Below are 16,058 nucleotides of genomic sequence, written 5' to 3'. Positions count from 1 at the left end.
GGCAGTTTGGCAGTTCCTCAAAAAGCCAAATATAGAATTGCCATATGACCTGGCAATATCATTGTTAGGTATCTACTCAGAGGACGTAAGGGCAAGGACACAAACAGACATTTGCACATCAATGTTTATAGCAGCATTATTTACAATTGAGAAGAGATGGAAACAGCCAAAATGTCCATCACAGACGAGTGGCTAAACAAACTGTGGTATATACATACGATGGAATATTATGCAGCCATAAGACAAAATAAATTTATGAAGTATGTAACAGCATGGATGATCTTAAGGACATTATGCTGAGTGAGATTACCCAGAAACAAAAGGACAAATACTGTATGGTCTCACTGATATGAACTGACATTAGTGAATAAACTTGGAGAATTTCATTAGTAACAGAGACCATCAGGAGATAGAAATAGGGTAAGTACTGGGTAATTGGAGTTGAAGGGATACAGATTGTGCAACAGGACTGATTATAAAAACTCAGAAATGGATAGCACAAAACTACCTGTGTCATACAATTATGTTCAAACACTCAATGAAGCTGAATGTGAGAATGATAGAGGGAGGAGGGCTGGGGGCACAAATGAAATCAGAAGGAAAGAAAGACGATTAAGACTGAGATGGTATAATCTAGGAATGCCTAAACTATATAATGATAGTGACTAAATGGACAAATTTAAAAAATGTTTTTGCTTGAGGAAGAACAAACAAATGTCATTGCTGCAGGGTGTTGAAAACAGATGGCAATTAATATTTTAAAATTTTAACTTATGTGTGAGACTAAAGCAAAAAATGTTTATTTGGTACAAAATTTATATTTTGACTAGTGCATTTCCTAATATAACTTATGCACCCAGCTTAATTGAACACCATAAGTACATGGAACCTTGAGTAGGGCATGAGATTTTGTTGATTTGTCCAGAGTAATGCCCCAATAAATCCCAAAGTGATTTGAACAGTGAATAAAAAAGTATTTGCAAAGTCCCCTTTGGGGAATGGTAAGAAAGGGGGAAAATTCAACTTCCCCAAGTTGAATTCTTGATATTCTCACAAACAATGCAGACAACCAAAGCTATAGTCTGAGCCCCCAATCTTGGGGGTTGTTCATATGAAACTTAACCTAACAAAGGATAGGTCAAGCCTACTTAAAATTAAGCCTAAGAGTCACCCCCAAGAGAGCCTCTTTTGTTGCTCAGATGTGGCCTCTCTCTCCAGCCAACACAACAAGCAAACTCACCGCCCTCCCCCTGCCTACATGGGACATGACTCCCAGGAGTGCGGACCTTCCTGGCAACATGAGACAGAAATCCTAGAATGAGCTGAGACTCAGCATCAAGGGATTGAGAAAACCTTCTCGACCAAAAGGGGGAAGAGTGAAATGAGACAAAGTGTCAATGGCTGAGAGATTCCAAACAGAGTCTAGATGTTATCCTGGAGGTTATTCTTATGCATTGAGTAGATGTCACCTTGTTATTCAAGATGTAAGGGAGAGGCTGGAGGGAACTGCCTGAAAATGTAGAGCTATGTTCCAGTAGCCATGTTCCTTGATGATGACTGATAATGACATAGCTTTCACAATGTGACTGTGTGATTGTGAAAACCTTGTGTCTGATGTTCCTTTTATCTACCTTATCAACAGATGAGTAAAACATATGGACTAAAGATGAATAATAGGGGGAACAAATGTTAAAATAAATTTATATTGAAATGCTAGTGATCAATGAAAGGGAGGGGTAAGGGGTATGGTATGCATGAATTTTTTGTTGTTGTCTTTTTATTTCTTTTTCTGAATTGATGCAAATGTTCTAAGAAATAATCATGATGATGAATATGCAACTATGTGATGATATTGTGAATTACTGATTATATATGTAGAATGAAATGAACAAATGTTACAAATGTTTGCATTTGTTGTTACATTTTTTAAAAAAATTAAAAATTTAATTAAAAAAAAAGAAGCATTTGCAAAGTCGCTTGGGGGAAGGGCAAGAAAGGGGGAAAATTCAACCTCCCTATGTGAAGAATTCCTGATATTCTCGCAAGGCATGGGGACACCCAAAGCAACAGGCTGAACCCTCAATCTTGGGATTTGTTCATATGAAACTTATCCCCGCAAAGAATAGGCTCAGCCTACTTAAAATTAGGCCTAAGAGTCACCCCCAAGAACCTCTTTTGTTGCTTAGATGTGGCCTCTCCCTCTCTCAACCAACACAACAAGCAAACTCACTGCCCTTCCCCTCTCTGTGTGGGACATGACTTCCAGGGGTGTAAATCTCCCTGGCTATGTGGGACAGAAATCCTAGAATGAGCTGAGACTCAGCATCAAGGGATTGAGAAAATCTTCTTGACCAAAAGGGGGAAGAGAGTAATGAGACAAAATAAAGTATCAATGGCTGAGAGATCCCAAACAGAGTCGAGATGTTATCCTGGAAGTTATTCTTACGCATTATACAGATATCCCCTTTTTAGTTTAAGGTGAAATAGAGAGGCTAGAGGGAAGTGCCAAAAACTGTAGGGCTGTGTTCCAGTAGACATGTTTCTTGAAGATGAATGTATAATGATATAGCTTTCACAATGTGACTGTGTGATTGTGAAAACCTTGTATCTGATGCTTTTATCTAGGGTATGGACAGGTGAGTAAAACATATGGTTTAAAATATATAATAGGGGAAACAAATGTTAAAATAAATTTGAGGAAGCTTCCACAGAGGCAACTGCCACCCTGTTAAATTTTTTGGCTAGTAAAGGATACCAGGTGTCCCCCCCTAAAGCTCAACTCTCTTCCTCAACCGTCCCCTACCTGGGGCTCCACCTCACCCCCACTTCCTGACACCTGACGGTAGACAGACAGTAGGCCTCCGAGAACTCCAACCTCCGGAAAATGCCCAACAGATTTTATCCTTCCTAGGTTTTGCGGGGTTCTTCCGACACTGGGTCCCCGGTTTCTCCCTCCTGGAAAAGCCTCTTTATGAGGTAGCCAAGGCGACGCCCATGGGATCCCTAGACGAACCCTCTACTATAGCCAAGGCTTTTTCAGTTCTCCGTGATGCCTTACTTCAGTTACCCCCGCTCGCTCTTCCAAATCCTAACAAGCCCTTCTTCCTTTTCACTGAAGAAAAATAAGGGATAGTGTTGAGAGTCTTAACCCAGCCTCTGGGACCAACTTGTACTCCAGTGGCCTACCTCTCTAAGCAAATGGACCCCACCACCCGTGGGTGGCCTCCCTGTCTCCGAGCGCTGGCTGCAGCTGCCACCCTAACTCGTACAGCTCTTAAACTTGGTCTGGGTGGGTCTCTCCAAGTCCTGTTGCCCCACTGTTTGCAAGACCTCTTATCCCATAAATCTCTCTCTGCTCATTCCTTCCCGCCTCCAGGAGTTTCACTTGCTCTTCCTAGAAAACTCGGATGTCACACTCTCTGTGTCATCTGGCCTCAACCCTGCTATTCTTCTCCCTCGCAGTCCCCTATCAAACCCCTCTCCACAGCCCACTCACCCTTGCACCGAAATCTGGAAGAGCTCGCCTCCCCACGCCAGGGCCTCTCAGACACACCCCTGTCACAGGCAGACCTCACCCTCTTTGTTGACGGCAGCTCAATAATAGACCAAAGGGGAAAGCGCAAGGCTTCATACGCTATAGTTTCTTCCACTGAAATACTTGAGGCTGTACAGCTCCCAGAGGGAACCACATCCCAAAAGGCTGAGCTAATTGCTCTCACCAGAGCCTTACACCTGGCCAAGAATAAAACCGCCAACATTTACACGGATTCCAAATATTCTTATCTGATAGCACACTGCCACTCGGCCATCTGGAGGGAGCGAGGGTTCCTGACCTCCAAAGGCTCACCTGTAATTAACGCTAAGCTTATCCAACACCTGCTTCAGGCACTTCAGTTACCGTCACAGGTGGCCATCATCCATGGCCAAGGACACCAGACAGATAAATCCAAATCACCCGCGGAAATAACTGGGCCGATGCTGCTGCATGAGAACTGACCAGAGAACCCTCACCTTTACACCCTTCAGCACCAATTCTTTTCTTTACTCTCCCCTCCCTCCAACCTGCCTATTCTTCCAGGGAACGTGAAAATCTCCTTGCACAGGGAGGCTCTACTACACCGGAGGGCTGGGTCTTCCCCGATAACAAGGTGGCTCTCCCAACCGAACAGGCCCCCGGTATTCTTTCTCAGGTACATTCGTCACTCCATATCAGACCCAGGGCCCTCACACGGTTGCTCCAGCCCTTATTCCATCACCCATCCTTGACTCACCTCATAACGTCGGTCTTTTCCTCCTGTCCCACGTGCCAAGTAACAAACCCTCAAGAAGGGTTGTGCCCCACTTTCTCAGCCCATCAACTAAGGGGCCACCTTCCGGGGCAGAACTAGCAAGTTGAGTTCACACACATGCCCACTCACAAAAAATTCCGATAACTACTAACTATAGTTGACACTTAACAGGCTGGATAGAGGCTTTCCCTACTACACGGGAGACTGCTGACGTGGTGGCTGACATCCTCCTGAAACAAATCATTCCCCACTTCGGACTACCCACCTCCATCCAGTCCGATAATGGCCCAGCCTTTATTTCTCAGGTGGTCCAGCAGGCCTCGTCTGCCTTGGGAATAGACTGGAAACTACATATCCCATACAGACCCCAATCCTTGGGTAAGGTGGAACGAGCTAACAGTCTCATCAAGACGCAGTTAACCAAACTAGCCATTGAACTATGACAGTCCTGGGTTGACCTCCTTCCTCTGGCCCCTGCCCCACTATGCGCCCCGCTACAGGCACCTACTTCCTTAAGTCCTTTCGAGCTCATGTATGGCCACCTGTTCCTACTCAATCACCATCTGCCGGTGCAACCCCCTCCCCTGGGCTCTTACTTACCATATCTCTCCTTAATCAGGCATTTGCTGCGGGAACATGTCAATGGATTCCTGCCACAACCCGGGGAGACTGACCCCACCGATCCTCCCCATGGTCTCCAGCCCGGAGACAAAATAACTAAAAGAAGATCTCTGCCATAGAAAACAGGGAACCAACTCCGCCCTGAGCTGGTTTTCTTCTCCCCTGGCAACATGGCTCCTACCGCTACTAGGACCAGTTATCCTAATCCGTCTTTTCTTTCTCCTAGCTCCCTGTCTCCTCAACTTCCTTCAAGGACGCATAAAGGAACTGTCACGGGTGGCAATCAACCAAATACTCCTGCATCATTATCACCACCTGCCTTCCTCACCAGATCCCTATAGCCAACCTGTCCCCTCCCCTGACTATGACAGTTCCGGCCTATAACCCCACGCAGCCCCAGTGCAGCAGGAAGTAGCCAGAAAGATCTCGGTGCCCTATTATCACAAAAAAGGCTGGAATGTTAGGTTGGAAGAACAGGGAGCTGTGCAAAATGTGCTACCCCTTCTGGACGTCACCTGACCCCCTTGCTTAAAAACTGCCCACTCCAAGACCCAGGCGTGGACTCACCACCCCCCCTACCTTGGGTTCTGTGAGCTCCACCCGGGAGCACAGGAATAAACCCCCTCACTCTAAAAATAATAATAATAATAATAATAAATAAATAAATTTGAGTAGACTGAAATACTTGTGATCAGTGAAAGGCAGTGGTAAGGGTATAGAAAAAAATTCGGGGAACCAAGGTTAAAATATTTTGGGCAGATGGAAAAACTAGCAGTCAATGAGAGGGAGGGGTAAGGGGTATGGTATGTATGAGTTTTTTCTTTGTTCTTTTTATTTCTTTTTCTGGAGTGATGTAAGTGTTCTAAGAAATGATCATGGTGATGAATATACAACTATGTGATCATATGGTGAGTCACTGATTATATTGTACCAAGAATGGAATGTTCATATGTTAAGAAGGTTTGTGTTTGTATGTTGTCATGTTTAAGATAAATAAATAATAATAATAATAAAATATATTATGTAAAAAAAAAATCCCGCTGTTAAACCAAGCCATTTGGGGGTCCCTGCTTTCAGCAGCCTGGCAAAACTAAAACAGGGTGGGACCTGGCCTGGCCAAAGGGCAGAAGCCACATCTAGGTGACCTTTGTACTGCCAAAGGACTTAAGACCTGACCCAGGACCAGAAAGCACCTGGGGAGGGAGTGTGTGAAAGCAGCTCCAGCTGCCACCTGGGTCCAGGTTACAGGCCAGGGCAGACACGTCAAAGCCCACCCCACACTTGGCCCCTACTTGCTCCCCATCTTTTTCAATTCCCCATATCAGTGTGTATGTGTGTGTGTGTGTGTGTGTGCGGGGGGAAATGAGCATGTATTATTTAAAAAACTGAAGGGGAAAAATGGTTTTAGGAAGAAAAAAAGTTCATGTTGTGTTGTACCAGGGTGTTAAGGAGGGGGTGTGAACTGGGCTTCCAGGTACAGGTTTGGTGATTTTCTTGGTAAGAACACTTCAGGGCTGTGCCGTGTCACTGGCTCCACAACACTAAAGAGGTACACGATAGCTGATCATTGCCCTTTTTGAAGTGTTTCAAAGCTGCTGCGCAGGCCCAGTCACTGGCCTGACCCCTTCACTCTCAGGTTCCCATCAACCTTTCACCTAATGATCTTTGCACCTGCTGAGCATGGAAGGTGTGTTGCTTGGATCTGTTGCTTTGTCAGGAGATTTTCTAATGGAATCACTGCTCCTGCATTTCTTCACTGTGACTCTTCTATAAACAACTTTCCCTCATCACCTCTTTGGTTTCCCTGAGACACGACCCTATCGGAGAAGCACAGTGAATTCAGGGGCAAGAGGACCATGCCACCAGGAGGGAGCCACGGCCAGTTCCAAACTCCAGTAAATTCTGTAGGATGATGGCCCAGGTTCCCCAACAAGTAAACAGCATTAATAAAAAAAGAAAAAAAACGGGGTGGGGGGACTGATACAAATTAATTTATGGGCCACTTAAGAGCCATGAATCATACACAGCATATGAACCTGAAATGGACTAACCATTATATTAAAGAACTGCTAATAACTTTGTTGGGCATGATCATGGTATTGCAGTCATAGTTTTTAAAATGCAGTTGTTAGAGAAACATATTGAGGGATTTAGGAGTAAAATAAACTGATGTCTTAGATTTGCTTGAAATCGCACCAGCAAAATAAAAAGTAAACCAGGGTGGTGGTGAAATAGTAGACCATGTTCATTGCTGAATCTGGGTTAAGTATGAGCCTCCATTCAATACATCATTCTCACTGCTTTTGCATGTCTGAGAAGAAACCATTAAATAAAAAATACTCATTGGGAATGCTAGTGATCAATGAAAGGGAGGGGTAAGGGGTATGGCATGTATGAATTGTTTTCTATTTTCTTTTCATTTCTTTTTCTGAATTGATGCATATGTTCTAAGAAATGATCATGATGATGAATATACAACTATGTGATGGAAAAAAAAACAAAAGTGAATACAAGTGGCATTGATACACCTTTCTGGTCTCAGGGGTAAAGTTTTCAACATTCCATCATAACATACAATATCTGCTGTAGGTTTTTTGTGGGTAACTTCTATCAAATTAAGGGAATTTCCTTCTATTGGTAATTTTTTGGGTCTTCTTTTTATCATGGGTGGATGTTGAATTTAAATACTTGTACTGTGCATATTATATATTCCTATATAAATTTACATAAGTAAATGATTCAAGAAGAAATAAACTTTATATTAATGGATACAAAAATATATATACTCATTGGGGTTGAATTTCTACTTTAAAGGTTTTTCTTCCCCAAAATAACTCCAAAGGTCCACTCTAGGCCCTCTCCTCCCCCTTGCTTGCTATTAAAGCTGCAAATTTGGGGCAGTCCCTCCCCAAGAGCACAAAATCTCATTGTAGGGGAAGGGGAATGCTAAAAGTGATTATGGCCTGAGGTCTGAGTGTAAATCATTCCCAACCTTTCCCTCCCACCCCACCCTGACAGAACAAATCAGTTATGTAAGCTCAAAGGTTTAACCCTGGATAAAGGTGAACTTTCATTAAATCAGATTTAGTTAAAGTAAGCAACCACTTGATTATGATTTTTTTCGTGGTGCATTTCACCCAGAGTTAAAAACCACTGTGACAGGCTGTGCAACGGTGGCTCAGTGGCAGAATTCTCACCTGCCATGCCAGAGATCCAGGTTCAATTTGCGTGGCCTGGGCCTTGCCAAACAAACAAACAAACAAAACCCACTGTGACTTTTAGAAAGCAAGTTGGTCATGTAAATAAATGTTCCTAATCTTTGATCTAGAAATTTTACTTTTAGAAAACTATGATAAAGAAATAATCTGAAAATGGACAGAGATTATTGAAGAAAGATGTTAAATGCAATATTTTAAATAAACTTTTAAAGAATTTCCCCACCTCAGGCTATCGAGTCAGTACATTTTCACTGTAAAATGCTAACACTAGTGTAAAGAAGAAGTTTAAAATTGCACACAATCCTAGCAGTCAGAAATAACTATTTTTAACATTTTGGTAAATTTTCTCACTTTTATGCATGTACGTAAAAATGGAATCATATGGTAAATATTAGCTTGTAAACTTTTCCATAGTAATGTATCGTGAACACCTTTTCATGACAATCAATACAGATTTATAGTCCCACTTTCAATAGGTGAACAATATTCTCCTATGAATATACCATAATTTCTTTAAATGGTAAATGTACAGTGTATTTATAATAGCAAAAAATGGAAACAATATAAATGCCCTATGTTTGAGTAAATTATGTATCTCTAGTCTATAAAATATTATTTACCACTAAACATTACACTTACAAAAAATTTTAAAGACAAGAGGGGCTGCTCACAATGTAACAAATGCCAAAATAAGCAGACACAACATTATATGGTATATCCACCATGTAAAGAAAAATGGCATAGAAAAGAGTACTGAAAAAGGAAAATACCAAATTTGTAACAGTGGTTGCCTCTGGGTGGGAAGGTCATAGGTGCCTCTTTTCTGCTTCTTTATGCTCTTCTGTGACATGTAAAAAAAAAAATGGGACGTGGGCAGTAAGAGTTCAAAGGGAACAGAGAAAAGCTGCCGACGTGGTTGGTTCTGCAGCATCTCCCAGGGCATGCCTCAGGGACAGCCAGAAAGGGAGGCAGCAAATGTTAAAGAACAAAAAATCTTTGGCTCCTGATGCCAGATATTTTTCTGGGTTGCTTTTTTTCTTTGCCTCACGTTCTATGTGTCCTACTCTGACTTCCCCAGGCAGCCCATTATTCCAGCCCCATCCTAGCTGAGTCCTGGTTTTCTCATCTGGAAAATGGCAATAACATGACTTGCATTAAGAGCTGCCATGCAGATTAAAAAAGACCTAAGGGTGGTGCAATGGTAGCTCAGGGGCGGAATTCTCGCCTGCCATGCCAGAGACCTGGATTCCTGGAGCCTGCCCCTGCCAAAAAAAAAAAATCTAAGCAAACCATTTAGTGCCAGGCCTGGCCCGGTATAGGCCTTCACAAGCTACTGCTTTCTTTCCCTTATTCCTCTTTCCTGTAGCGCTCGCTCTTTATCAGCCTGCAGGTGCTGGGGCCCCACCTGTCAGGTGCACTCTGAACTGTTGAGTACAACACATCTGTTTCACAGAGAGTCCATGAATTTGTGCAGGGATCATGAGTCTCAGCCAGGCACCACAGCCGGGCCCATTCCACTCTGAGTCAGCCAAAAGCCTGCCCCGGCTGAGCTTACCCTCCTGGTGCTCGAGCTCTCCCAGGACAATGTACAGGGAGCCAAGCTGGGCTTGGAATGGCTCCACCAGCTGCGTGCAGATGAGAACCTGGTGCTGCCCAGCTCCATGCTGGGCCACAAGGGTTGCTCTGGACTGGGTCACGTCATAGAGGTGTAACCTGAAAGAAAGGGAAAGTGCACTCCTATAAAATATCAACTGGCCATAGATGTGTGGGTTGATTTCTGGACTCTCTAATCTATTCCATTGGTCAATGTCTTTCCTTGTGTCAGTACCACACTGTTTTGACTATTGTAGCTTTGTGATAGGTTTTGAAATTGGGAAGTATGAGTCTTGCAAATTAGTTCTTCTTTCTCAAGATGTTTTTGGCTATTCAAGTCCCTTGCCCTTCTATATGAATTTAATGGATAGCTTCTCCATTTCTGTAAAGAAGGCTATTGGAATTTTATTGGGATTGCATTGAATTGGTAACGTACTTTGGGTAGTATTGACATATTAAAGATATTAAGTCTTCCAATCCATGAATATGGGGTATCTTTCCATTTATTTAGGTCTTCTTTAATTTCTTTTTAGTTTTCCATGCACAATTCCTTTGTATCATTGGTGAAATTTATTCCTAGGTATTTTATTCTTTTTTTTTTTCTTTTTTTTTTATTAATTAACGGAAAAAAAGAAATTAACCCAACATTTAGAAATCATATCATTCTACATATGCAATCAGTAATTCTTAACATCATCACATAGATGCATGATCATCGTTTCTTAGTACATTTACATCGGTTTAGAAGAACTAGCAACACAACAGAAAAAGATATAGAATGTTAATATAGAGAAAAAAATAAAAGTAATAATAATAGTAAAAAAAAAAAACCTATAGCTCAGTTGCAGCGTCATTCAGTGTTTTAACATGATTACTTTACAATTAGGTATTATTGTGTTGTCCATTTTTGAGTTTTTGTATCTAGTCCTGTTGCACAGTCTGTATCCCTTCAGCTCCAATTACCCATTATCTTACCCTGTTTCTAACTCCTGCTGGATTCTGTTACCAATGACATATTCCAAGTTTATTCTCGAATGTCGGTTCACATCAGTGGGACCATACAGTATTTGTCCTTTAGTTTTTGGCTAGACTCACTCAGCATAATGTTCTCTAGGTCCATCCATGTTATTACATGCTTCATAAGTTTATCCTGTCTTAAAGCTGCATAATATTCCATCGTATGTATATACCACAGTTTGTTTAGCCACTCTTCTGTTGATGGACATTTTGGCTGTTTCCATCTCTTTGCAATTGTAAATAATGCTGCTATAAACATTGGTGTGCAAATGTCCGTTTGTGTCTTTGCCCTTAAGTCCTTTGAGTAGATGCCGAGCAATGGTATTGCTGGGTCATATGGCAATTCTATATTCAGTTTTTTTAGGAACCGCCAAACTGCCTTCCACAGTGGTTGCACCATTTGACATTCCCACCAACAGTGGATAAGTGTGCCTCTTTCTCCGCATCCTCTCCAGCACTTGTCATTTTCTGTTTTGTTGATAATGGCCATTCTGGTGGATGTGAGATGATATCTCATGTGTTTTTTTTTTATTATTATTAATTAACAGAAAAAAAGAAATTAACCCAACATTTAGAAATCATACCATTCTACATATGCAATCAGTAATTCTTAACATCATCACATAGATGCATGATCATCGTTTCTTAGTACATTTGCATCGGTTTAGAAGAACTAGCAACACAACAGAAAAAGATACAGAATGTTAATATAGAGGAAAAAAATAAAAGTAATAATAGTAACAACAAAACAAAACAAAACAAAACAAAACAAAACAAAAACCTATAGCTCGGATGCAGCTTCATTCAGTGTTTTAACATGATTACTTTACAATTAGGTATTATTGTGCTGTCCATTTTTGAGTTTTTGTATCTAGTCCTGTTGCACAGTCTGTATCCCATCAGCTCCAATTACCCATTATCTTACCCTGTTTCTAACTCCTGCTGAACACTGTTACCAATGACATATTCCAAGTTTATTCTTGAATGTCGATTCACATCATTGGGACCATACAGTATTTGTCTTTTAGTTTTTGGCTAGACTCACTCAGCATAATGTTCTCTAGGTCCATCCATGTTATTACATGCTTCATAAGTTTATCCTGTTTTAAAGCTGCATAATATTCCATCGTATGTATATACCACAGTTTGTTTAGCCACTCGTCTGTTGATGGACATTTTGGCTGTTTCCATCTCTTTGCAATTGTAAATAACGCTGCTATAAACATTGGTGTGCAAATGTCCGTTTGAGTTTTTGCCCTTAATTCCTTTGAGTAGATTCCCAGCAATGGTATTGCTGGGTCGTATGGCAATTCTACATTCACCTTTTTGAGGAACCGCCAAACTGCCTTCCACAGTGGTTGCACCATTTGACATTCCCACCAACAGTGGATAAGTGTGCCTCTTTCTCCGCATCCTCTCCAGCACTTGTCATTTTCTGTTTTGTTGATAATGGCCATTCTGGTGGTTGTGAGATGATATCTCATTGTGGTTTTGATTTGCATTTCTCTAATGGCCAGGGACATTGAGCATCTCTTCATGTGCCTTTTGGCCATTTGTATTTCCTCTTCTGGTAGGTGTCTGTTCAAGTCTTTTTCCCATTTTGTAATTGGGTTGGCTGTCTTTTTGTTGTTGAGTTGAACAATCTCTTTGTAAATTCTGGATACTAGACCTTTATCTGATATGTCATTTCCAAATATTGTCTCCCAATGTGTAGGCTGTTTTTCTACTTTCTTGATGAAGTTCTTTGATGCACAAAAGTGTTTAATTTTGAGGAGCTCCCATTTATTTATTTCCTTCTTCAGTGCTCTTGCTTTAGGTTTAAGGTCTATAAAACCGCCTCCAATTGTAAGTTTCATAAGATACCTCCCTACATTTTCCTCTAACTGTTTTATGGTCTTAGACCTAATGTTTAGGTCTTTGATCCATTTTGAGTTAACTTTTGCATAGGGTGTGAGATATGGGTCTTCTTTCATTCTTTTGCATATGGATATCCAGTTCTCTAGGCACCATTTATTGAAGAGACTGTTCTGTCCCAGGTGAGTTGGCTTGACTGCCTTATCAAAGATCAAATGTCCATAGATGAGAGGGTCTATATCTGAGCACTCTATTCGATTCCATTGGTCGATATATCTATCTTTATGCCAATACCATGCTGTTTTGACCACTGTGGCTTCATAATATGCCTTAAAGTCAGGCAGCATGAGACCTCCAGCTTTGTTTTTTTTCCTCAAGATGTTTTTAGCAATTTGGGGCACCCTGCCCTTCCAGATAAATTTGCTTATTGGTTTTTCTATTTCTGAAAAATAAGTTGTTGGGATTTTGATTGGTATTGCATTGAATCTGTAGATCAATTTAGGTAGGATTGACATCTTAACTATATTTAGTCTTCCAATCCATGAACACGGTATGCCCTTCCATCTATTTAGGTCTTCGTGATTTCTTTTAGCAGTTTTTTGTAGTTTTCTTTATATAGGTTTTTTGTCTCTTTAGTTAAATTTATTCCTAGGTATTTTATTCTTTTAGTTGCAATTGTAAATGGGATTCGTTTCTTGATGTCCCCCTCAGCTTGTTCATTACTAGTGTATAGAAATGCTACAGATTTTTGAATGTTGATCTTGTAACCTGCTACTTTGCTGTACTCATTTATTAGCTCTAGTAGTTTTGTTGTGGATTTTTCTGGGTTTTTGACATATAGTATCATATCATCTGCAAACAGTGATAGTTTTACTTCTTCCTTTCCAATTTTGATGCTTTGTATTTCTTTTTCTTGTTTAATTGCTCTGGCTAGAACCTCCAACACAATGTTGAATAATAGTGGTGATAGTGGACATCCTTGTCTTGTTCCTGATCTTAGGGGGAAAGTTTTCAATTCTTCCCCATTGAGGATGATATTAGCTGTGGGTTTTTCATATATTCCCTTTATCATTTTAAGGAAGTTCCCTTGTATTTCTATCTTTTGAAGTGTTTTCAACAGGAAAGGATGTTGAATCTTGTCAAATGCCTTCTCTGCATCAATTGAGATGATCATGTGATTTTTCTGCTTTGATTTGTTGATATGGTGTATCACATTAATTGATTTTCTTATGTTGAACCATCCTTGCATACCTGGGATGAATCCTACTTGGTCATGATGTATAATTCTTTTAATGTGTTGTTGGATACGATTTGCTAGAATTTTATTGAGGATTTTTGCATCTATATTCATTAGAGAGATTGGCCTGTAGTTTTCTTTTTTTGTAATATCTTTGCCTGGTTTTGGTATGAGGGTGATGTTGGCTTCATAGAATGAATTAGGTAGCTTTCCCTCCACTTTGATTTTTTTGAAGAGTTTGAAGAGAGTTGGTACTAATTCTTTCTGGAATGTTTGATAGAATTCACATGTGAAGCCGTCTGGTCCTGGACTTTTCTTTTTAGGAAGCTTTTGAATGACTAATTCAATTTCTTTACTTGTGATTGGTTTGTTGAGATCATCTATTTCTTCTTGAGTCAAAGTTGGTTGTTCATGTCTTTCCAGGAACCCGTCCATTTCATCTAAATTGTTGTATTTATTAGCGTAAAGTTGTTGATAATATCCTGTTATTACCTCCTTTATTTCTGTGAGGTCAGTAGTTATGTCCCCTCTTCCATTTCTGATCTTATTTATTTGCATTCTCTCTCTTCTTCTTTTTGTCAGTCTTGCTAAGGGCTCATCAATCTTATTGATTTTCTCATAGAACCAACTTCTGGTCTTATTGATTTTCTCTATTGTTTTCATGTTTTCAATTTCATTTATTTCTGCTCTAATCTTTGTTATTTCTTTCCTTTTGCTTGCTTTGGGATTAGTTTGCTGTTCTTTCTCCAGTTCTTCCAAGTGGACAGTTAATTCCTGCATTTTTGCCTTTTCTTCTTTTCTGATATAGGCATTTAGGGCAATAAATTTCCCTCTTAGCACTGCCTTTGATGCGTCCCATAAGTTTTGATATGTTGTGTTTTCATTTTCATTCGCCTCGAGGTATTTACTAATTTCTCTTGCAATTTCTTCTTTGACCCACTCGTTGTTTAAGAGTGTGTTGTTGAGCCTCCACATATTTGTGAATTTTCTGGCACTCCGTCTATTATTGATTTCCAACTTCATTCTTTTATGATCCAAGAAAGTGTTGTGTATGATATCAATCTTTTTAAATTTGTTAAGACTTGCTTTGTGACCCAGCATATGGTCTATCTTTGAGAATGATCCATGAGCACTTGAGAAAAAGGTGTATCCTGCTGTTGTGGGATGTAATGTCCTATAAATGTCTGTTAAGTCTAGCTCATTGATAGTAATATTCAGATTCTCTATTTCTTTATTGATCCTCTGTCTAGATGTTCTGTCCATTGATGAGAGTGGTGAATTAACGTCTCCAACTATTATGGTATCTGTGTCTATTTCCCTTTTCAGTGTTTGCAGTGTATTCCTCACGTATTTTGGGGCATTCTGGTTCGGTGCGTAAATATTTATGATTGTTATGTCTTCTTGTTTAATTGTTCCTTTTATTAGTATATAGTGTCCTTCTTTGTCTCTTTTAACTGTTTTACATTTGAAGTCTAATTTGTTGGATATTAGTATAGCTACTCCTGCTCTTTTCGGGTTGTTATTTGCATGGAATATCTTTTCCCAACCTTTCACTTTCAACCTATGTTTATCTTTGGGTCTAAGATGTGTTTCCTGTAGACAGCATATAGAAGGATCCTGTTTTTTAATCCATTCTGCCAGTCTATGTCTTTTGATTGGGGAGTTCAGTCCATTAACATTTAGTGTTATTACTTCTTGGATAATATTTTCCTCTACCATTTTGCCTTTTGTATTATATATATCATATCTGACTTTCCTTCTTTCTACACTCTTCTCCATTCCTCTCTCTTCTGTCTTTTCATATCTGACTCTAATGCTCCCTTTAGTATTTCTTGCAGAGCTGGTCTCTTGGTCACAAACTCTCTCAGTGACTTTTTGTCTGAGAATGTTTTAATTTCTCCCTCATTTTTGAAGGACAATTTTGCTGGATATAGGAGTCTTGGTTGGCAGTTTTTCTCTTTTAGTAATTTAAATATATCATCCCACTGTCTTCTAGCTTCCATGGTTTCTGCTGAGAAATCTACACATAGTCTTATTGGGTTTCCCTTGTATGTGATGGATTGTTTTTCTCTTGCTGCTTTCAAGATCCTCTCTTTCTCTTTGACCTCTGACATTCTAACTAGTAAGTGTCTTGGAGAACGCCTATTTGGGTCTAATCTCTTTGGGGTGCGCTGCACTTCTTGGATCTGTAATTTTAGGTCTTTCATAAGAGTTGGGAAATTTTCAGTG

The 16,058-nt window shown here is 40.2% G+C and overlaps 1 protein-coding gene across 2 annotated transcripts in view; it reads right to left on the bottom strand.

The window, feature by feature from the left end:
• TEN1 (TEN1 subunit of CST complex) overlaps positions 1–16,058 on the bottom strand; it is a 52,601-nt gene that overhangs the window by 20,879 nt on the left and 15,664 nt on the right. For both annotated transcript variants that reach the window (XM_077163888.1, XM_077163887.1), the window contains exon 3: positions 9,684–9,841. In XM_077163888.1, coding sequence (XP_077020003.1) covers positions 9,684–9,841 — 158 coding nt within the window. The remainder of the gene's footprint in view (positions 1–9,683; positions 9,842–16,058) is intronic.

This window comes from Tamandua tetradactyla, chromosome 6 (genome assembly GCF_023851605.1).
Source record: "Tamandua tetradactyla isolate mTamTet1 chromosome 6, mTamTet1.pri, whole genome shotgun sequence".
NCBI classification, from domain to species: domain Eukaryota; kingdom Metazoa; phylum Chordata; class Mammalia; order Pilosa; family Myrmecophagidae; genus Tamandua; species Tamandua tetradactyla.
This window is presented reverse-complemented; position numbering and strand designations above follow the sequence as displayed.